The sequence below is a fragment of the Pimephales promelas genome, chromosome 25 (assembly GCF_988280905.1).
Source record: "Pimephales promelas chromosome 25, fPimPro1.hap1.1, whole genome shotgun sequence".
Classification (NCBI taxonomy): domain Eukaryota; kingdom Metazoa; phylum Chordata; class Actinopteri; order Cypriniformes; family Leuciscidae; genus Pimephales; species Pimephales promelas.
In genome coordinates, this window is record NC_142793.1 from 12,188,983 (window position 1) to 12,213,798 (window position 24,816).

Below are 24,816 nucleotides of genomic sequence, written 5' to 3' on the forward strand. Positions count from 1 at the left end.
GTTTGAAGTTCAGAACAAAAAGTTCAACTATTTAATTAGTGAGGTCAACTAGCTTTAGATTTTCTTATTTATTTACATTCTGATATTTTCAGCTTGCTTTCATCACCAAACAGTTTGCAATTGAAAGATGTTACAGAAGCCATACACATGGAGATGGATGTCTTCTACATATCTTCAATGACAGATATAATATTCCTGTTGCTGTTTTCTAGTTTAAATCATCTGTTAGCATGCTAAAAACACCCCTGCTGCCATGGTAACGGGATAATGCGTGCATGTGTGACCTGTGAACTCCTTTTTGCAGCGGTCACGAACACTCTCTTCCAGATTCTCCAGCTGATGCTTCACTTTCTCGTACTCTCGTTCTGCCTGCTGGCTCTTCCTCCTACAGAGAGATGATCAGATGAATTCATGAATTCATTACATGTAACGTTCATACCTCAAGGGCATTGTGGGAAGAGCAGTTGTTCTTTGTAACCTGTAGCAGACGACGGAGATGGCGATAATCAACAGCATGGGAACGACCACCGCCGGGATGATGATGGGCAACGGGAGATTGTACCTCCTCTCGTACCGAACAGAGCCGACCATCCACTCGCCATTGCCAAACTTAATCTGAGAGAGAGAGAGATAGAGAGAGAGAGACTGTATTAGAGATGGATGGATGGACAGATAAATAGATAGTTGGGTGAATTAACAGATAGATAAATAAATAGGAATTGGATGGATGGAAATAAACAAACACAGCAACAAACTAATAAGAATGTTAGTAATAATATAATAATAAACACAAAACATATACAAAATACAATTAATAATAAAATAATATATATAAACGTTTATTTATTTGACTTTGTTTAAAAACAACTATTTATAAAAAGTAAAGAATATAAAGAAACAGATAAATAGATGAATAGATAAATAGGTGGATGGATATTTAATTGGTGGGTGGCTGGCAGGACAGATGGATGGATGGATGGAATGATAGACGGACGTATGGATGAATATGTGGCTGGAAGGATGAAAGAATGGATGGATGGGTGGATGAATATGTGGCTCAAGGGATTGAAAGATTGATGGATGGATGAATGGATGGATATGTGGCTGGAAGGATGGATGGATTAATATGTGGCTGCAAGACAGAAGGATTGATGGATGGATGGATGGATGGATGGATGGATGAATAAGTGGCTGGAAGGACAGATGGATGGATGATAGAAAGATGAATATGTGGCTGGAGGACAGAATGATGGATGGATGGATGGATGGATGGATGGATGGAAGGACACATGGATGGATGCATATGTGGCTGGAAGGACAGATAGATGGATGGAAGGACAGAAGCATGATGGATAGATGGATGGAAGGACAGATGGATAGATGGAAGGACAGAAGGATGATGGATAGATGGATGAAAGGACAGAAGGATGATGGATAGATGGAAGGACAGATGGATGAATGGATGGATGGAAGGACAGATGGATGGATGGATATTTGGCTGGAAGACAGATGGATGGATGATAGAAAGATGAATATGTGGTTGGAGGACAGATGGATGGATGGAAGGACACATGGATGGATGAAAGGACAGAAGGATGATGGATGGATGGAAGGACAGATGGATGGATGGATAGATGGATGGAAGGACAGATGGAAGGACAGAAGGATGGATGGAAGGACAGATGGATGATGGATATTTGGCTGGAAGACAGATGGATGATAGAAAGATGAATATGTGGCTGGAGGACAGAATGATGGATGGATGGATGGATGGATGGATGGAAGGACACATGGATGGATGAATATGTGGCTGGAAAGACAGATGGATGGAAGGACAGAAGGATGATGGATAGATGGAAGGACAGATGGATGGATGGATATTTGGCTGGAAGACAGATGGATGGATGATAGAAAGATGAATATGTGGTTGGAGGACAGATGGATGGATGGAAGGACACATGGATGGATGAATATGTGGCTGGAAGGACAGATGGATGGATGGAAGGACAGAAGGATGCTGGATAGATGGATGGAAGGACATATGGATGGATGAAAGGACAGAAGGATGATGGATGGATGGAAGGACAGATGGATGGATGGATAGATGGATGGAAGGACAGATGGATGGATGGATGGAAGGACAGATGGATGATGGATATTTGGCTGGAAGACAGATGGATGATAGAAAGATGAATATGTGGCTGGAGGACAGAATGATGGATGGATGGATGGATGGATGGATGGAAGGACACATGGATGGATGAATATGTGGCTGGAAGGACAGATAGATGGATGGAAGGACAGAAGCATGATGGATAGATGGAAGGACAGATGGATGAATGGATGGATGGAAGGACAGATGGATGGATGGATATTTGGCTGGAAGACAGATGGATGGATGATAGAAAGATGAATATGTGGTTGGAGGACAGATGGATGGATGGAAGGACACATGGATGGATGAATATGTGGCTGGAAGGACAGATGGATGGATGGAAGGACAGAAGGATGCTGGATAGATGGATGGAAGGACAGATGGATGGATGGATAGATGGATGGAAGGACAGATGGATGGATGGAAGGACAGATGGATGATGGATATTTGGCTGGAAGACAGATGGATGATAGAAAGATGAATATGTGGCTGAAGGACAGAATGATGGATGGATGGATGGATGGAAGGACACATGGATGGATGAATATGTGGCTGGAAAGACAGATAGATGGATGGAAGGACAGAAGGATTGATGGATGGATAGATGTATGTATATTGTTCTCTCACCAGCAGGTCCAGCGGGTCAGAGCCGGTGTCTCTCCTCAGTCTCTTGGATCGAGCTCTGGGAACAGTGGAGGGCGGGTCCAGAAATAGTTTATCCTCCTGTAGAGTGTTGACGTTACACTGAACATCCCCCACAAACGCCTGCGCCTCCCTCGCAGTCATCGCGCTGGAAAACCCCCGACCCTGAGACACACCAAACACACACTTTTACAAACGTGAAAAACAATCGTTAAAACCTGTGACAGTGGAGCGGATACTCACAGTGACGATGATCATGCTGTTTTCAGTGATGACAGTCTTGCTGAGCCGATCAAACGTTGGGTCGGGATGATACTGGAACGGGGTCAGCTCCGTCTGGAGGTTATCCAGCTGCACGTACGTCCTGAACAACTGAGACTCGTTCACCGCCGGAGACATGAACACGATCATGCTGTCGTTTTTGTGCGTGAAACCCTCGACAAACTGAGATAGAGAGAGATGGAGTTTACGTCACTTCTGTAAATTTAACTCTCCTTAGTTTTCTAACTCTTTTCCCAGCGGCCTTTGCGAGCACATGGACCAAAAAGCCCTCAGAATGCGAAACCGTAGAAAGAGGAACAGATTTCCCTGCTGCTGGGATATCTATTGATATTCTGAGGGGGAGAAGCAAAAGTCCCTACAAGTGGGGGCGGAAAAAATCTGTTAGATAGACAGATGGAGAAAGAGCGATGGAAGAAGTGAGACCGCTTGAGAAAGGTCTGGAGCACAAAAGCTCCTCCTCAGATAAGGGAGATGAAATGAAGCGTTTATCAAATTTCTCGTTAGATAAACGCTTGTTTTATCTCCCTCGTGTTGAGCGCTTCAGATCAGAAAAGCTCTCGTCATTTCAATCAGAACCCGAGCAAGCCATGCAAGACGGAAACCCAACAGTGAGAAGAACAGATGAAACGAAAAACAAACGGCAAGTGACGTTTCCCTCGAGAGCCTCTGAAGGTTTGTGACACTCACCTCCTCTTGGACGCCCTGTTCGGACCATTCTCCAGCCGACGCCACCACCCTGATAGTAGCTTTCTGGACCAGGTCAAATCCAGAACCGACCACTAGGATTTTTCTGCCACCACTGAAATATACACACAATCATAACACAATAATATATATTGTTTAGCTAAGTTTGAGGTTACACTGCTGAAGAGCATCAATATATATTAAAATTTAAATACTAAATTGTCACTAAGTGACATATTTTAGTGATTATTATTGTAAATAAGTAAATAAAATAAAATCTTGTCTTGTTTGTATGTTGTCTCTAAATATAGTAAATGAAATACACAAACTGTATCATTTATTTATAACTTATTCGATATAATTTAATAATACAAAATAATATATATTATAGATTTAAATATGTATAAAAAGTTCATATAAAAAAAATTAAATCATTTAAAACATAATTCATATTTTTTATAATATAAAATATATAATAATATAAATGATATATATATATATATATATTGTACAAATTAATACTATATATAATATTACATTATATATATATATATATATATTACATTATAATATTAATATATTATATATATATATATATAATTTTGTATTGCCAACTTTTAACAATATATTATATTATATTATATTTAAAAACAAAAAACACAGAGAGTTAATGTACAAAATAATAATCAACTAATAAAATATTTATACTATCAATATAATGGCATTTAACAAGACAATACATAATGGTACTTTCAATGAAAAGTAAAAGTAAAAAACAAAAAAAAAAAAAAAAAAAAAACTGATTGTCTAAATTTAAACCAAAGGGAAGGAAATGAATTAATTAAAAAAATTACAATATATATATATATATATATATATATATTACATTCTAATATTAATATTATATATAGAATATTACATTATAATATTAATATATTTTATATATATATATATATATATATATATATATATAATTATATTTAAAAACAAAAAATACATAAAGTTAATTTACAAAATAATAATCAACTAATAAAATATTTATACTATCAATATAATGGCATTTAACAAGACAATACATAATGGTACTTTCAATTAAAAGTAAAAAAAAATACAGATTGTCTAAATTTAAACCAAAGGGAAGGAAATGAATTAATTAAATAAAAACACACATTTGAATAATAAATATACCTACAAAAATATATTAAATGTGTATAACCATTGTAAACATTATACAAAATAAATACAAATATCTTAAATATAAAAATGTACTTCTCAAAATATTTAATATCCTCATCAAAATAATGTCTGAATTCTTTCCCTCAACAATGTGCATAAACAATGCTTTTATCGCTTGTGTTTAGATCTGGAGATTCAGTACTTTTTTCACAATTCCATAATAAAAGCCTCCAACATATAACAGTGAAAACATGGAAAGCTAGAAAATTCCTTCAATGGCGGGTTTAATAATTCCTAATGAGGGTGTACAAATGAGGGTAATGATGTAAGAATGGCTGTGTGTGGATGGATTGGACGGCGTATTTTCTGGCAAACAGAACTGACCAGATGAAGCTGCTACGGGGCTGATGGTCAGACACAGAGGGGTTGCTGGAGAACTGAAAGATCGACTTGATGCTGGTTGTGGTGTGTTTGCCGTATTGAACTCTGACGTCGAGGCGAGCTGATGGAACCGTATCGCCCAGATACTCAGACAATTTACAGGTGATCCAATCTCCAAAGTTCTCACTAACAGAGAGGAAGATGGAAAAATTTATCCAAATCTAATGAAAAAGACAGAAACTACATTTCCCATGATGCACTCACACTATACAGGGCACGTCGCCCACAAAGATCTGAAGGTCTTCTTTTGAAGCTGTGTTCAGGCCCATCCCATTAATAGTCAGGACGGTTCCTCCGGCTTTAGGACCTCGATTAGGAGACACGGTTTGTGCTATGGGGTCCTACAGAAACAAAGATCATATTTTGGGGCGTTTACACTACACTGTTTTCAACTAAATAACAGGAAATGCATTTTGGGCGTTCACATGACAACAGCGTTTTGTGAAAACTGGTTTTGAAGTGCAAGTTTTTGAAAACGGTACCATTATTGTTTCTGCTCGTGAAAACAGTGACGTCATGCGTCGTGTGTTACATGTTCAGTCTATAGCTGTAAATACCCAGCAATGACAGACATGTTTTATGCATTACCATTTCATTGTAATTATTACATAATCCCACGAAATGTATCTGCGCGCTGTCCGAGACCCATCAGTTTCCTGAACAAACACATCCCAAGGCGTTTACCTGTGGGAGCGACTGAGACAGCCTATCTTCCTGAAAAACTGATGCAATCATTTCTGCTAAAGCCGTCAGCCGCTGATAAGTGTAACTCCCGCAGGAGCATGTGACCGGTGACCACACACACCACCAGACCATCACTACACACACCAGATGCAGAGAGCTCCCGTTGACTCACACAAACAGTGGCAGCCCTCTTGATGGGATCTCAAGTGGAGTTTCACAGAATTAGTATGTGTGTAGTGCATGCTGGGTAATGGAGAATCGTGACTCACCCTGTAGGTGAAGCGGACCGTTTTTGTGGATACTCCTTTTTTTCCTCTGCCCACCTCTATTTCCACCTCTCCGGTTCTGAACAGTGTCACCGGCCCAATTTCACACACCACACTGCCAGACAAACAAACACAGACAGCCAATTATTTTTTTATAAACACTTTTTGTTACACTGATTGAAACTCTCTTCACATCTGGAAAGAAATCAATAATAGAAGTGGTCTAAATATTAAAACACGTAGGCCTACACACATCTTCTGTGGGAGTCTCAGGACCAAAAATTGTTCGTCCAATCATTGCATTTGGTCCGAATGCAATGATAGGATGTCCTACCTGCCCGTCAACATATATATTATTATATACATATGTATGTACACAGCAGAAGGATGAAAGGAAAAAAATGGATGATTGATTGTGTTAAATATATGTACATACACACATACATACATACATATATATATATATATATATTAGGGCTGTCAAAACGATTAATCGCGATTAATCACATCCAAAATAAAAGTTTGTGTTTACATAATATATGTGGGTGTACAGTGTATAATTATTATATATATATAAATACACACACATGCTTGTATATATTTAAGAAATATTTTCGTGTATATTCTGTATATAGATTTATATATAATTTATATTATATATGAATATAAATATTTTATATATAAATAATATTTTTTTCTTAAATATACATGCATGTGTGTTTTATATATATGTACAAAATAATTATACACAGTGCCCCCACATATATTAAAAACATATATTTGGATGCGATTAATCGCGATTAATCGTTTTGACAGCCCTATATATATATATATAAGTGTTAATATATATATATATATATGTAAGTGTTATATATATATATTACAATCATAGTATAATAAATAATAAAGTGTGTGTGTGTGTGTGTATCGACCTGAGGATTTCCACAAAAAAATAATTTTATCATTTCTTATTGTATATATATATATATATATATATATATTACAATCATAATATAGCAATTATATATTTACAATTATATACATCTATATATATATATATATATATATATTTACAATTATATATATATATATATATATATATATATATATATATACGCAGCAGAAGGATGAAAGGAAAAAAATGGATGATTGATTGAGTTTTATATATATTTTTCAAATATATTTTTTTACAATCATAATATAATAATTATATATATATATATATATATATATATATATATATATATATATATATATATATATATATGCGTTTGTTTCTATTTATATATACAATAAGAAATACTATAAATAAAACAGTAAATTAATACATTTAGAAAATACATGATAAACGAGGGGCACATTTTTTCCAATTTTCTAGGTGACGCTGGTGAGTCATTTTGCCACACCCATCCGTGAAACCCAAAAAATACAAAATTTTTCACCAGTCCTGACGTGCGTGCCAAATTTGGTGAGTTTTTGAGCATGCTGCGGCTGCGAAAATGACGCTTAATTTGCAGAAAAAATAAAAAAAATAATACTAACAGTTTCAATAGGGGCCTCGCACCATTAGTGCTCGGGTCCTAATAACTAAAACTTAATGTTTTTACAAACTGAAGGACGAGTTGAATTTTTTATTTTTTGTGTGTGTGTGTGTGGAAATCCTCAGATGGAACATTTCTTTAACCCTTAAAGGATTCCAGACAAGGTCAAAATGAGCAGAAGACAAGATAATCTAAAACATGCCGAAAAGATTAACATCAGAAGATTAACACCAAAACCCACAGATTACAGATCCATTACGTCTGAAATGTGCCAGATCAGAACGGTACATTCTGTTGCCCTGAAACCTGGACTTCAGGCTCTCCAGACAGTGATCTCTCCGAGAGCTTATTTACCATTCTGCAGCCCAACTCTCCTGCTGAAAGATCCTCTTCAAACTTGTTAACAGCCAGACAAACAGTCAGTCAGGCTGAACGCTCACAGCAGAGTTGATAAACCCTGATGTAGAATCACAGACTCAGCCAAGCCTGACATTGCCTCATCGTTGTCTCTGAATCTACACAACTTGTTCCGTATTTCAAAAATGTACAAATCTAATGTTGTTCTACAAGAGGGAACGCAAGGGCAAACTCATGCACATGTAATATTCCATGGATAGACAAACATGATAGGAAGCCTTGAGCAGAACATCTAAAGGATTATTTAGATCATTCTTGAGGGCATTTTTAAATGTTCGAATTCTGGGTAATTATTTTTTTATTAAGCTTTGAATGAACCAGATTTCTCAAACAGGACGTTCGCTAAAAAAAAAATCAGGCCATTTCATACCACAGAGATCTGCACACTCAAAGTCCAGCAGGGATTTCATTTTATAAGAGCTTTTTCAATACAGAACACCGTTTGTGCAAGAGTTTATGAACAACATCCACGTTTTTATAGGAAAAAATTACACTTTCTGTAGATTAAGCATATATATATATATTAGGGCTGTCGATGGCATATTTTTATGAATGAAGGTCAGTCTCATTGATACTAATACAGCTCCACTGTATATCATGAAATTATAATACAGCTCAATGACCCCCCCACACACACACATTTTAAACAATTATAACCATTCAACATTATAGTGTAATTGAAAGCTATCCATTTTTGTTAAAAAATATTGGCTACTGTCACTTTAAGACCTGCCGCTGCTGATCTCACACACGTCTCTTTCTCTCACAACCCTTTACGTTCATTTACGACTTTATTTAACTCATTTAAGACTGTTCATATGTTATGAGGATACTTGTTGGTGTTCATTCAAGCATGAAAGAGAACCATGTTCTGCCGCGCTGTCTGTTCGCACGATACTGGCACACGTCTTTCTATGCATTGTGTGAGTGTGTGAGTGTGTGTGTGTGTCACATAGACACTAAACAGGTCATTCACAGGCAGCACATTCTCTTCAAACGTAAATGGTTTAAAAGCATTTGTAAGAATTAGTGCAGCATCATGTAATGTAAAGCTAGCCAAAGGATGACAAAAATTAATGGATGGTGCATTAAATATTTTAACGTGTTAATCTGGACAGAAATTAATCACATATAATAACGCTGACAGACCTAATATATATATATATATATATATATATATATATATATATACATTAAAAATAAAATGCTTAAACTGCAGAAAATGTAATTTTACTGTACATGAGGATCGCAAATAAATAATTATAAATATTAAAGGGGTAGTTCACTTTGAAATTCATTTTTGGTGTGTTTTAGCTGACCTCAAGGGCATCCAAGATGTAGGTGTCTTTGTTTCTGCAGTATATTCAATTTTGATATTTTTAGGTCAAACCGTTCTTGTCTGTCAGTCATATAATGGAGGTCTATGGTCACCACCTCAAAGAGCATGCACAGAGAAGTCCAAATTAAACATGATTTAATGACTCGTAAATGTAAGTACACATTGATGGCCTAAGACATGAAACGAGCGGCTTACGTGAGAAAACAAACAGTATTTATATAGTTTTTACCTCTTGTTACCACAGCCACGTCCAAGTACTCTGAGGGCGGGGGCGCTTCTGTCTGCGCAAGTGCAGGAAGTGATCTCTCGCGCGTGTACGTCACTCGTTGTTTATACAGAGATTTTGTAAGCGTTACCTTTCACTGTGAAGATCTAAACATTTTTAGATATACAGGAAATTGCAATGGAAGATTTCGATATATCAACAATGTTGATTTTTTTTCGCAACCGCGCAAGAGATCACTTCCGGCTGTGGTTACAAGAGGTAAAAACGATATAAATACTGTTTGTTTTCTCACACAAACCGCTCGTTTCATGTCTTAGGTGCCTATCTGCAGTCAGCTAGTTAGTCACCAGATGGGAAGGATCTGGTGATTAGGTGTCTTGGACTCACAGAGAGTTCAGCAGGCTGGAATGATGTGCGGTGAGCATTCCTTTGTGCAGTGTGGTGGATTTTAACATTAAAGTGAATCATCTAATTATATTTAGGGTAAAATGTGTGTATAAAATCATGTGCTGAAAAATTGTGAAGTGTTATCCATTTAACATTACGAAGGTTTAAAAGCATAGTTAAAAGAAATGTATTGTAAAGTTTTAAAGGGGTTAAAAAGCTGCTAGAGTTTAGGTTAAAATCATTTTAGCAGTGCTTTAAAAGTGTCTTTATTTGAAAAGTGTCCCTAATTATGGTTACTTGGGTTTATTATGTGTTTTTTGATTTACTTGTGTTTGTGTTTAAGGTTTTTACCTGCTTTTGGCCATGACAACTTTCAAATAAAAGAAAAGAAAAGAAACAATTGATTCCTGGTCATTGAGTAAAATCCAGTCCAAACCTTCAGAAACAAGCATACCCTTTCAAGTGGGGAAAACTACAGGGATAAACTTCACTAGAGTGAGGGAACTTGACAGATGCCCTTGAGGTAAGCTAAAACATATCAAAAATTAATTTCAAAGTGAACAATCCCTTTAATATATATACATGTATACACATGAACCTTTTTTCTGAACACTATTCATGGAAAGTGCTTCTGATGTTACCTGGTTGAGACGGAGTAACGCTCCCGCAGGTGTTTGCACGGCACTCCGGCCACTGTGATGTTTTTAATGTCGTCCTTCTGAACGCCCAGGTTCGAGCCCTTAATCGTGACAGCTATTCCTCCTTTCAGCGGCCCGTATCTCGGCGTGATCTGAAATGTATTACGAAAAGATCCTAATCATGGACCGCTCCACAGAGATGAGCTGCGATAACCAATCTCACTAAAACAACAGTAAAAAATGATTTATTTCTATTCCCATCAGTAATTCAGTCACCTAAATAGAATCTGATCTGCGGTTTATATTGATTTTTACCTTCAATATTTGTGCAAATAGGGAATGATCGGAGTTCTAAATTACTGCTTGAACTTTCCAAGCTGTGTTTTGAGTATTGATGATTGTTGAAAGCACAACATGAACTTGGAAAATGTCTCGTTTGTCCCATAAAAGCCCTGATTCGGTACTCACGTCAGTGATCTGGGGGTCGGGACACTCGTCCACCTCTTTAGAGGCACAGAGCTGGTCGTACACACACAAGTTGGTCTGCTTGCACCACACACACTGGTATTTGGGGTCGGCGTTCCTGCACAAGCTGCAGTCTTCACGTCCCAGAGAGCAGTTATACAGAGTGACTGAAACAAACGCAAACATGTGTTGTCAAAACTTATTATTGTGTTAACCCTCAGGTGCTCTTCGTTTCGGAGTCACACTTGTTATCTTCCCGGTCAAAAGTGACCGGATACCTAAAAATTACATTTCCTCCATCCCAGTAAAACAAATGCAATTTATTTTTGTTCTATAATATTTATTCTTTGTAACTTAGTATTTTGAGGCAATTTGGTTGAATTTATTAATATTTATGCAATATTTATGGTCTATTTTTGCCATGGAAAAATAAATATATTTTTCTATATATATATATTATTTTTTTCAAAAAATTATTAATGCAGTATTTTAGTTTAATATAGAGTCTAGGCCTTCAGAAAAAAATATATTTTTTGAAGAAAATTAGCACCATCTGGTTACAGTATAGAGAAAAGCGTAGAATCATGGTGTAACCACTAGATGGCATGTACAGCTCTCTATGGAGATTAGCATGTGAATTCCCCAGCTGTTTATGAACAGTTTTTTTTTTTGGTGGATTTGAATATATAGCTGAAACAATCTCAAAAGCGATTTTTTATTTTAAAAAATGTAAAAAAAATAAATAAATAAAAATTTGTGAATTTTTGTCAATTTCCCATTCATTTCCTATGGGGTCATTTTTGACCAAAGACCACAAGTGTGATTATTTTTTTAAGACCACTTGGCATGCTCATATCATGACCTCAATTTTTTTGTGTGTTCACATACATAATGCCATAAAAGTTACCAAGTTTCGTAACATTCCGATGAAGCTGTGATTTTTAAAAATTCAAAACATACTTTTTGTAATCAACATTTATTGGTGTGTATGTGTATAAAAGTGTGTTTGTATGTGTGTGTGTGTGGGTGGGTTTGACTGTTTTGCACTCTAGATGTCGTAGAGTGTCACCCCTTTCCTGCAGTGTACTTTTTTTTTTTTTAGAATTGTGGCCGATTTGTAGATTGCACGTACAAAAATCCAGAGAATTTTTTTTTTGTAAATTTCCCATTCATTTCCTATGGGTCAGTCATTTTTGACCGAAGACCACAAGTGTGACTATTTTTAACCACTTAGCCTGCTCGGATCATGACCTCAATTTTTTTTTGTATTCACATACATAATGCCATAAAAGTTTCATAACATTCCGATGAAGCTGTGATTTTTAGAAATTGAAAACAGAAAATTTTTCGGTCAGAAATGACCGAAGAGCACCTGAGGGTTAAATGAGAAAAATTACAGAAGGTAGCTTTAGAAGGAAATTTTTTGGATTTTTTGGATTCAACATACAGTTTATTACACATAAACGTTTAGGCTTCAACTGCCATGATTTCTTTCAGTTGGTATTTAGATACTGTATATTTACAGGCCTTTATTGAAGCATGAATGTATTTCCACATCATTTACAATATGAAAAACAGACAATATTGTGTCTAAAATATAATAGATTATGGTAACAACTATTGATCAGTATCACATTCTTTTACATTCCACAGAAGAAAGAAAGTCATGAGGGTGAGTGAAAAGCGAGTGCGAGAGATTACCACTAAGACTGCTGTCGATCTTCTTTCTCGTGTGTTTGTCTCTTACGTGGAACAGAACGGTGGTCTCGTGAGCTTTATCAAAGGAAAACTGGAAGAGAGATGAAAGGGTGAGTCAACACGACGGTTCTCTCCTCCACATTAAAGACTAGAGGTGATTTACAGGCTGGACACTTTCCAACAGGGGGAGCTGTAATCTTAAACTCCCACCAGAGCCATTGGAGAAGTGTAGAGGTGAATCTTCATGGTGGTAATTGGATGTGTATCATTTAGAAAGAGTTTTGTATGTGAAAAGATGTACAGTACAGGAACAACAGATTGCCTTGGGCAACATGAGGAAAAATAAAGAGAGAGAAACTCAGGCTAACCACGTATCCGCTGAACGAGTAGAAGGGTCCCGACTCTGTCTTGACATCTTCCTCAATCTTCATCAGCTCCGTCCCGATGGTGAAATCACGATCCTAATGAGGCACAATTCAGAAAACATCACCTTTGTTCAACTTTATTCACTAGTAAGAGGGCAGGAAATGATGGAAGAAGTCGGACTTTAGAGGAAAACTATAACCAGTTTGTGAATCGACTGCCAAAAGTAATTTTCTCAATCAGAATTTGTCTCGCATATTAAGACATCCGTAAAAAAAGACAAAATTTGGATGCAAACAATGACTTTATGACAATACATGCCATTTTTTCATAGTTAAAAAATAAATAAATTAAATAGTATATATAATTATATATATAACAATAATTAAAATTAATTCCAATGGATGCATCATTTGAAAACAAGTCTTAATATTAGGGCTGTTAAGTAAGCATATTATTTTAGTGTGATTAATTATATAAATAAAAAATATTTTTTATTATTTAAAAAAATAAAAGTCTTTGAATTTTGAGCCTTTTAGAAGCAAATTTCAATATGCTGATTAATTATTTAATACATTTAATATATTTTAATGCATTTAATATTATTTAAGGGCTGTTAAACGATTAATCGCGATTAATCGCGATTAATCGCATCCAAAATTAAAGTTTGTGTTTACATACATGTGGGTGCACTGTGTATAATTATATATAATTTATATATATAAATACACACATGCTTGTATATATTTAAGACATATTTTCATGTATATTCTGTATATAGATTTATATATAATTTATATTATATATATAAATATAAATATTTTATATATAAATAATATTGTTTTCTTAAATATACATGCATGTGTGTGTACTTGTATATACAAAATAATTATACACAGTACACACAGATAAATTATGTAAACAAACTTTTATTTTGGATGCGATTAATCGTTTTAAAGCTAATTAGATTACTTATAATGATCATATTTTAACTGTTACTGTAATTTTGTTTCGGAAAACAAGACACTGAGAACAAAATACTGATGGTTTATTTTAAGTTAATTTTTTTTTATTTAAATCAATTGTTTTATCCCTAGTGACCTTGAAGAAGTCATACTGTTAAAAGGAGGCCATGAAGTTGAGCTCACCCTGTACGGGTCCAGATTAATGCCCTCAAAACTGATCCGGGATTTGTGTCCGACCGGGATAAGGATGGGATCCGGATTCTCGAAGCGTGGACAGCTCTTGTTCTAGAACAAACACAGAGGATGCAGAAATCTGTCTACGGTAATCTTAATCTACATCCAACATAAATTAACGAGCGTCATTTGAAACTGAAAAACTCATTAACCACGATGACGTGCATGAATGAAACCGTTTATTTACAGCTGAAATATAATACATCCTCGCTGACATTGGCGACTGTGTTTAATTGCATATAATCCATTTTTTTCCCCATCCATTTGTTTTTTTTCACTGTGCTGATTCAGCTAATACGCTTCACATTAAAACTTTCAGAGTAAAGTCATTCACTTTGTGTCCACATTTCATCAGCCACGTGTGACAGCAAATATCAAACAGTGTGGAGGCCATTTATGAAATTGCTGGCACTGGATATCAATAACTTTATGCTCCAAGAAACGGTTTAAATAAATAAATTAAATATCTGGACCAGTCGGACCTGATGTTTGAAGATGAGAATCGCATGAAACTAATCAAAGCGGCCCAATCAATGCCGCTGATCGCACACATACATCACCAAGACGTTTATTCAATGTCTGCTTTTTCAAACACGTCATTTTTATCACGTTTCCACATCTGCAAGATTTTGCTAAAACACTTCCTGTATGAAGTTAGAATGACATTCAGAAAATCGTTTTATTTTTCCAACACACATTTCTGGTCTTATTGAAAGAAAAGGTTATCAAATGAATAAATAAACTATTTTTCATTTGAGATGACTATGGAAACTAGCCAAACGAGTGTACATAATCTGAGACATAAACTAACCGAATCCAAACTGATTGAATTGTTGCATTTTGAGTAAAATATTTAGTTCAAAATAATGAATTGATTTGAGTAGGGTCAAACTTAAATTCTATTAAATTAACTTTTATGAGCATTTAAAACTTTCTTCTTTTGAGTCCACAGAACTCAATTTTCTTTTAATTTAGAGAAACTTAATTTTAAGTGAAACTGGGCTTGGATTTCTTTTTTCCAAGCATGCTTTGCCATGGCAATGTTAAGGGAGAGAAAGTGTTAAAGTTTTTTTCTGTGCAAGATTAATCTTAAGTGGGAGATTTAGTGTTTCATGTTTGTCTATGCTAATTTATGTTAATTTATGGTATTCATGGTGATGAACTGAGCACAAGCTTGGTTTGAGAACAGATATATGTTAAACGATCTGTAATGTCATGCTCATTCAGTGATTAATATGCTATGCTGATGCTATCAAAGCACTGTGTTACCAATTGACCTATGGCTAAGCCACGCCCCCTCCTTTCACTCGGAAAAACAGTCAACATTCAGGGACAGGCGCTATGGCAGCTGTCACAGTAGGAGACATTTCCCAGGAGAAAATTGGTGATTTTTGGAGAATGAAAGATTATATATCATCTCGAAGTCACCTAAAGGGCCTTAACTATGCATTGGAGGGTTATATTAATAATTTTATTGTTGAGAAGGTCGATGAAAAGCTTCAGCTCCAGGCAAAACTTTACAGGTCACAGTGTAAACGTGATAAACTGCATATTGTTGCCCTCACCTAATCATTCAGCACAACATTGTTAACGTTTGTTGTCTCGGTTTTTACAAACTTAGAAACTTAGAAAAGATGTAGACATCCTTGTTTAAATTTATCCATGTTTAGTTGGTGTTGTGGTCTACCGCACAACTTAATCCAGAGCAGACACTTATCTCGGTTGAGATGTGGCTTGGGAAAGGGTAAAAGAAATACACACCGTCGCCCAGCCTCTCGGGAACCTAGTGTCAGAGTTGCGTGAACCCCCCATGCACACCGTTTGACCATTTTAAACTTAAAATGACAAGAAAAAACGAATGAAAACTGACTAACTGCAACGCATTTCAATGAACGTGGAAGCAGAGAATGTCCGAGTGTATTGGGTTAGCTGCGCACTGTGATTGGCTCATTACGTTTGAGGGCGTGGCTTAGCCATAATTCAATTAAAGGGTTAGTTCACCCAAAAATGAAAATTAAGTCATTAATTACTCACCCCCATGCTGTACCAACCCCGTAAGACCTTCGTTCGTCTTCGGAACACAAATGAAGATATTTTTGATTAAATTTGAGAGCTGTATAACTACCACATTGGCTGTCTAAGGGACTGGCTCTTGACGGCCCAGAAAGTCAATGAAGAAAATGTTTAAATATCCCAAGTGACTACCGTGGCTCAACTATAAGTTTATCAAGCGACGAGAATACTTTTTGTGCGAAAAAACAAACAAAAATAACGACTTTATTCGACTATTCCTTTTCTTCCTTGTTGGCCTGAAACGAGACTTCCTTAGATTTCTCGCGCATGCGTCGCACAGCATGGGGGTGAGTAATTAATGACTTAATTTTCATTTTTGGGTGAACTAACCCTTTAACAAGTTAGCATTTCCTGAATTAGCTAATTGTATCCAAGTTTGCACTACTAAAAATATTTAAGTTGAGATTACATGACAATTTTAAAGGACAAGTTCGGTATTTTACCCTTAAAGCCCTGTTTTTAAGATTGTTTCTGATGAAATAGAACGGTTGAGATAGAAATTTCGTTTCTGATGAAATAGAACGGTTAAGATTGAAATTTGGGACCAAAAGCCCTGTTTTGAGATCTAATCAATCTTAAAACAGGGCTTTAAGTGTAAAATACCAGACTTGTCCTTTAAAGGAGTAGTTCACTTTTAAAAAACGTTTGCTGATAATTTACTCACCCCCATGTCATCCAAGATATCCATGTCTTTCTTTCTTCAGTGGAAAAGAAATTAAGGTTTTTGATGAAAACATTCCAGCATTTTTCTCCATTTAATGGACTTGAATGGGAACCAACGGTTCAAGGTCCAAAAGACACTTTCAGTGCAAACTGCAAACTGTTGAAAGGGCTTTAAACGATTCCAGACAATGAATAAGGGTCTTATCAAGCGAAACGATCGCTCATTTAATAAATAAATAACAAAGTTTAAGTTTTATAAGTTCTGTGCTGCACGTCTGTGACTCTCCTGTTCGAACTCGTTTATCAAAATGAAAGACTCTTTTTTCGCGTCATTTGGTTAATTCAACGAACGAAATGAACGAGTTGACTCTGGAAAAGATTCGTTCATTTTGATGAACTAGTTTGAATAGGAGAGTCACAAACACGCATAACAGAACAGAGCAAGGCTCTGAGCTTATAAAACTTAAACTTTGTGTGTTTTTTTTTTATGAGCGATCATTTCACTTGATGAGACCCTTATTCGTCGTCTGGAATCATTTAAAGCCCTTTGAACAGTTTGCAGTTTGCTCTGAAACTGTCTTTTGGACCTTGAACCGTTTGGTTCCCATTGAAGTCTATTATATGGAAAAAAATCCTGGAAAGTTTTCATCAAAATCTTAATTTCTTTTCGACTGAAGAAAGAAAGACATGGACATCTTGGATGACATGGGGGTGAGTAAATTATCAGCAAAAGTTTTTTGAAAAGTGAGCTACTCCTTTAGTTAAATGAATGAACGAGCTTACTCAAATAATTCAAGTTAAGAGTATTTATCTGCCAGGTCTGCTTACTCAAACTTTGAATTTCTTAAAATGTTGATGCAACTGATCACGTACATTTTTTAGTTTTGCTACCTTGTTCGGGTTTACAATGTTCACATCTTTGCTGAATTGAAGTATTAATTTTCTTTCTTTCAAAACAAACTTTTGATCGGCAGTGCACGTGTCTAAACTGTGAATTACTGATAAAAAGAAAGAAAATGCTGCATGTGAGCTCGTTTGACTCCTCACAGTACCTGTCTGGGTTTGATTATATTGGCGCCGGTTTCTGCGTCGCTCAGATCCGTGCAGGTGTGAGCCGCAATGTTCCACTGACATCCCCAAGCGCTGCTCACACAGGAAGTGCATCTGCGGAGAAACACGCACAACCATTAAAACGGAGCGTTCTAGTTACATTTTTCATCAGTGTAAATGTTTGGAGTAAAAACATATAGTCCCAGTGCACTTCAAATAATACTCATTCATCAGCAATGTCCCAGAGCTCTTAAAAAACACAAGGAGAAGGGGAAAAAAGAGATGAGAGATCGACTTTCATGTGTGATGAATGAATGAGAAACGAAAGCAATTTCCTGCTCTTGGAGAAAAAAAAAACGTAAGCAAGTCTCTATAGAAGCAAATTCAATTCCAGCTTCAGTGATGCATTACAATTTATGAGTAAACCTCATCGTTACAGATGCTCGTATTCATTATACACATAGTGGTGTCAGCACAAAGCGGACACACACACACACACACTCGCTGACAATAGAAGGAGAGACAGCAAACGTACGGTGTGTTTTCTGCTTTCCGGACTGCCGCTGCGCAGTTGTAGAACTTGTACTCGCCGGACGCGACCGCCACGCTACTGTTCACAGCGATGTAGACCGGAACCGCCACGAAATCTACACAGACACAGGGGGTCAGATCAGCCAATCACAGCAAAGGTCATCTGCACATAGATGTCTTAAAGATACAGTAGCAAAAACAACCTGAGGTTCAGCGAGAGGATAAAAAAATGGTCATGAAACACTAAATCATGATCTATATTTGGTCCAAGAAACCTAAATCGAATAAAAGCACCATAAAAGTGGTTCTTATGACTATATGAACTAAATCCCAAAGCTTTACATGAGGAACAGGCTGATTTGAACTCATATGGAGTTCACAAGTCGGACAGCTCCAGTCATATGGGCTTTTTAATGGTGATTTTTGTAGCTTGACAGATGTGGAGTGCAACAGTATCTCTTTTTGATTGTCAAAATAAATAAAAGCATTTGATTTTGAAAAAACGTGTAAATAAAAATAATAAAATAAGATAAATAAAAATAAATAATTTTAAAAACTCATATAAAATGAACGTTTGTTTGATTATATAATGTGTTATTTATTTAATTTAAACCTGCTTTACAAACTTGCTAAATTATATAATGACAAACAATAAATAAATAAACAAATAAATAATTACATTTTAATTAAATAAAAAACAATAAGCAATAGGAATAAAAGAATATTTATTTATTGTGAGCAATAAATTGTTTTTATAAATGATAAAAAATAAATATAAATATATTAAATAAAATAAACATGTATAAAAAATATATATATATTCATTAATTTAAACTAATGCTTTTAAAATGCTACTGTTTTAAAATGCTACTTTATATATAGCCAAACAATAAATAAAATAATGAAATAAATATTTAAAAATAATTCTTTATAAAATAACTATATATATATATATATATATATATATATACACACACACCAGTATACCAAATATATACCAGTAACTAAAATTCTTTATAGAATAACTAACTAAAATAAACATTAACAGTGTAAACAGTGTGCAGAGAGTGTGTAAAACTGCAAAAGGCCGTTTAGATCTCGTGTTGTGACGACTGTCGAGTGATGTACCGTACCTTGGTGTGCAGGTGTCGAGGGTATAAGCGGCGGTTCAGGTAAACGGCAACTGATTCTGCCGTCCACCATCCTGCCGCCGCTGGTGTAAGAGCCAAAGACACAGTGGATCCGGTCCGAGTCTCTGAGGATCGGCAGCGATCGGACGTTTATCTCAACCTGAGGGACATTTGACAAACTCTGAACTCACACAGTTGTGCTGATATGAGAGAAATAATGTACATATAATAATACATATTATAAGGAGATGACTGGTTAGGTTTGTTCCGTGCAATCCAATTAAAATATTATGGGTTTGAGAAAGAAGCTCAATGTGTTGAGGTGGAACCTCTAGGCTATAGCTTCATAAGATCAAATTTCCAAACTTTGAATAAATCTCGTCATTCCATAAGAATATTCTTTTACAAATAACTTCTAAACATTTCTCTCAATAAAACCGCTAGAATGGACCAGTTAATACAAATCAGAGAACGTATTGCAATGAAGTGCAAAACACAACCGCAGCACCTTTAGAACAGAATTCTAAACGTGCCATCAGCGCCCATTGTGTTTTCACCGTCTGTTCACCAATATGGCCTCATTGTGTGGGAGTCATGCTCAGCTTTTCTCATAATCAGTGCTGAGCAGTCTGGTTTAAAAATAAGACTCTGGTAATTGTGTCCGCGACACCCGGGCTAGTACCTGCTGGGACTTCAAGCAGCTGAGATTTGGCGGGTGGAAAGAGACGATTTTCACACACTGTTGGTTTGGACTCCACAGCCACCCGTTCTTTTCCTCTGCACGACTGCACTCCGATCGCCTGGTGCATCTACACAATCAATAACGCATTAAAACAGAACGCTTCTCGTGCAATTAAATACAACAATATTAAAATACAACACTTCAGGGAAAACAGCATTGTCTTTACATTGCATTTTTGTATTCTGTAAATAATAGAATAAGAATCAGTAATCCAATTAGTTAAATTGTAATATATATATATATATTAGGGCTGTCAAACGATTAATCGCAATTAATCGCATCCAAAATAAAAGTTTGTATATGTATATGCATGTATATTTAATAAAAAAATATCATTTATATAGAATATTTATATTTATACATATTATAAATTATATATACATCTATATACAGTACATACATGAAAATATTTCTAAAATATATAAAAGCATGTGTGTGTATTTATATACATAAAATAAATATACACAGTGCACCGACATATATTATGTAAACACAAACTTTTATTTTGGATGTGATTAATCGCGATTAATCGTTTGACAGTCCTAATATATATATATATATATATATATATATATATATATATATATTACACAATATTATGAAATAAATATAAAAGTATATTTAAATATATATAAGAAACATAAATTTTACTAAGCCGGCTGCTTGCTTTTCTTTAGCCCATCCACGTGGACCGCATGTTTATTTGAATCAAGTGCTGGAGAAAGACCCTTTCTTCATGTTGTACAGTGTTTGGATTGAGTACAGTGTTTGTCAGAGTGACCATATTTTGCTTTTAACTTTACTTTCAACAGTAGCGCGTTATTGTTATTGTGGGAATCTTACAGAAAGCAAGGTCATAACGTTTACAGCAGATGTCTTAGGTTTTTCTTTTGGCTTGCTATAAATTTGACTTGAATTGTAGGGAACTTTTTCAATGGCTGAAATATACACTCACTTAAAGGATTATTAGAAACACCATATTAAAACTGTGTTTGACCCCCTTTAGCCTTCGCCTTTCGCCTTCGACATGGTCAGAAACAACGCTCAGGTAGGCCGTGGCATTTAAACGATGCCCAATTGGCACTAAGAGGCCTAAAGTGTGCCAAGAAAACATCCCCCACACCATTACACCACCACCACCAGCTGCACAGTGGTAACAAGGCATGATGGATCCATGTTCTCATTCTGTTTACACCAAACTCTGACTCTACCATCTGAATGTAGACTCTACCATTGAAGCAACTCTACCATTGAAGCAACTGCCATGTGATTGGTTGATTAGATAATTGCATTAATGAGAAATTGAACAGGTGTACAGTCTAATAATCCTTTAGGTGAGTGTATACACACACACACACACACACACACTACTACGTGTAACGATATCCTCATGTCACGATTCGATACATATCACGATACTGAGCTCACAATACGATATTATTACAAGACATAAAAGGTACTGTTGATTAAAATGCTAAATTTGATATTACATTGTAGGTTTAAAATGAATAGGTTTGGACTTGGTGCTTGTAACAAGAATTGTGGACACAAGGACAATGTGACACCAGAATAACAATATTCATGATTCTGAAGCTAAAAATAGGGAACTATTTTAGACGAATATGCTTGCACTCTTGCACACTTTCACCGACTAGATAAAATTAAAATAAATGTAGGTCACTTTTTACTGGTAACATCAGACATTTCGCATTATCGGGACCCATGAATATTCCCCCATTGCATTTTTTATACATTATAATCAACATTATATATAGTAGTTTAATGTAGTACTGACACTAAAACTCCTATATTGGGGGAACTATATACACAATACAGATTGTCACCATCCATGATACATATTGCTGCATTTTTGTTTTGATAAATATAAATATAACTATAAATATAAATATATATATATATACTATTTGGTAAGTACAGTGGGGATAGACAGGAAAACAGTGAGAGATGGAGAAATAGGGTTTAATTGCTGGATTAAACACCTTTTCTTCCATATGAGCAGCAGGATGCCAAAGACATAAGCACTATTTTAAAAATGTGAAACAAAATCCCCCTTAGGTACCTTCCCTCCAGGACACACCAGCCACAGTATGGATCTCTCTGAGTCACGCAGGTCTGGCAGTCCGTCTTCAGATGGCAGGCCTGTACGGGCACCTTCCTGATCTGCAGAACCACAAAATCATAAAATGATTCAAATAAAGCTGGAATGCGGAACAGGCCAATCAGCATCTAAGAATGCAATGAAAAACCAATCACAATTCAATAGACAAATTATAACGATGCCACCGCTGTTTTTAAAAAAAGTAAAAAAGTAAGGTAGTTTCTTGAAAAGTATAAAGTTTATACTGAAATGAACTGATCCAAACAAAGCCTGTATGTGAAGTGGTTCAAGCTGAATTAATTGCAGAAAATTACAGAGAAAACGACAAACAAGAAAGCATGAATGGTTTCAATACATCACCGCCTCATAAACACTGCAATTACATCACTGAAAGGTCATAGACTCAGCAAGACGTACACTATACCAATGCCTTCAAATTGCATTAAAAAAAATACAATGTATATTTTGGTAACAATAAAAGGCGCTCCGATAGGTGCAATCATGCGTTTCCTGAGGTTGAGGCGGCGATAATCAAAGAGCTACTGAGCACACCGTCTGTGATAAATGACTCCAGCCTCGTACCTTTTTCTCAGTGGTGATGTACAAGTGCGCCTTGGTTTTGTCAAAGAAAAGGTTCTTATTTACATAGCCGCTGGTTTTGTAGTCTGGACCGGGGTTATACGCCTCTGGTACGCTTGACAAATGTACCTGGGTAAAGAGAGAACAATAGACACAGAGAAACACACAATTAAAGAGTCGAGCACAGGAAAGAACACATCTGTCATATTTACAGACCACACAAAACCCCCTAGCGCACCTGAGCCACACCTGACAACGTGTCAACCCTCAATGAACTGCCTACAAGCCACATAATGAGCATAAAACCAGCTCCATTCACAGGGAACTCACAAAATCCTGCATCCGGACTGGTTTTTATCCATCTATCGCTCAATTTCATCTGTCTGTCCTGCAAATAATCAGCTCTCACAAAGCCTTTTTATTTGAGTGTAAGAATTGGACTCAAGTTGAGCGAGCTGTTCATTATTTCTAATATAATGTCTAACAAGGTTTAGTTGTGTCTGTGGTAGCGAGAGGTTTCGTCAGTGATATCTTTTTCTCTTTCATCCCGCTGTCAGAGATTCGCCACGTTCACCCACCAGTTCCCTCACCTGCCAAAGCCTAAACTCCAGCTTTGTGACACGCCTGCTAATTCAGGTGTGTGACATCAGGTAGCTAGCTGCTTGTAGCGGTTGGCTAATTGGTTGTCTCAAATTTCCAGGGATGTTCGTTTCCTCAACATTTCTTTAACAATGCCTAACATTCTGCTCTTGTTGCACGTCCTCCTACAGACTGTCACTTTTTGGTTATTTTTACATTGGGGAAAAGTTAGTTTAAAGGGTTAGTTCACTCAAAAATGAGTAGTGTGTCATTTACTCATCCTCATGTACTCATCCAGGGCTGCCAACTCTCACGCATTCAGCGTGAGACTTATGCGATTGAGCCAATTCTCACGCTCTCACGCCACACCCCCGATTTCTCACGCTGAAGTGTAAAACCGGTCGGTGAAATGCCTGAAAGATGAGTTTATGTATAGATCTACCTGTTGAGACACTTGTGATCGACTAGTTTTACCGCAAATGAGTTAAAATATCCTGTAATCTAGAGCGAGCGAGCATGCGAGACAGATGTTGAGCTCCGTGCACGCACACGACGGCAGAGAGGTAAGCGAGTGAGAGACCTTACATGTGCAGCCAAAACCCCCCCTCCACATTGGAGAAGTCTCACGCCAAGCTAAACTCAAAAGTTGGCAGCTCTGTACTCGTCCTCACTGTGTCATGTACTCGTCCTCACTGTTTCATTTACTCGACCTCACTGTGTCATTTACTCGACCTCAATGTGTCATTT

General features: G+C 36.2%; 1 protein-coding gene across 3 annotated transcripts in view; it reads right to left on the reverse strand.

The window, feature by feature from the left end:
* Nucleotides 1–24,816, reverse strand: part of plxnb2b (plexin b2b) — a 177,687-nt gene that overhangs the window by 16,766 nt on the left and 136,105 nt on the right. For all 3 annotated transcript variants that reach the window (XM_039666063.2, XM_039666062.2, XM_039666060.2), the window contains 19 exons: nucleotides 23,494–23,619; nucleotides 22,873–22,973; nucleotides 20,733–20,859; nucleotides 20,054–20,210; nucleotides 18,925–19,036; nucleotides 18,392–18,503; nucleotides 14,553–14,654; nucleotides 13,410–13,502; nucleotides 13,045–13,132; nucleotides 11,347–11,510; nucleotides 10,882–11,030; nucleotides 6,334–6,445; nucleotides 5,585–5,721; nucleotides 5,324–5,506; nucleotides 3,767–3,878; nucleotides 3,041–3,241; nucleotides 2,783–2,962; nucleotides 479–615; nucleotides 285–385 (listed from right to left, as the gene is read on the reverse strand). In XM_039666063.2, the coding sequence (XP_039521997.2) occupies nucleotides 285–385; nucleotides 479–615; nucleotides 2,783–2,962; nucleotides 3,041–3,241; nucleotides 3,767–3,878; nucleotides 5,324–5,506; nucleotides 5,585–5,721; nucleotides 6,334–6,445; nucleotides 10,882–11,030; nucleotides 11,347–11,510; nucleotides 13,045–13,132; nucleotides 13,410–13,502; nucleotides 14,553–14,654; nucleotides 18,392–18,503; nucleotides 18,925–19,036; nucleotides 20,054–20,210; nucleotides 20,733–20,859; nucleotides 22,873–22,973; nucleotides 23,494–23,619 (2,494 nt within the window). The remainder of the gene's footprint in view (nucleotides 1–284; nucleotides 386–478; nucleotides 616–2,782; nucleotides 2,963–3,040; nucleotides 3,242–3,766; nucleotides 3,879–5,323; nucleotides 5,507–5,584; nucleotides 5,722–6,333; nucleotides 6,446–10,881; nucleotides 11,031–11,346; nucleotides 11,511–13,044; nucleotides 13,133–13,409; nucleotides 13,503–14,552; nucleotides 14,655–18,391; nucleotides 18,504–18,924; nucleotides 19,037–20,053; nucleotides 20,211–20,732; nucleotides 20,860–22,872; nucleotides 22,974–23,493; nucleotides 23,620–24,816) is intronic.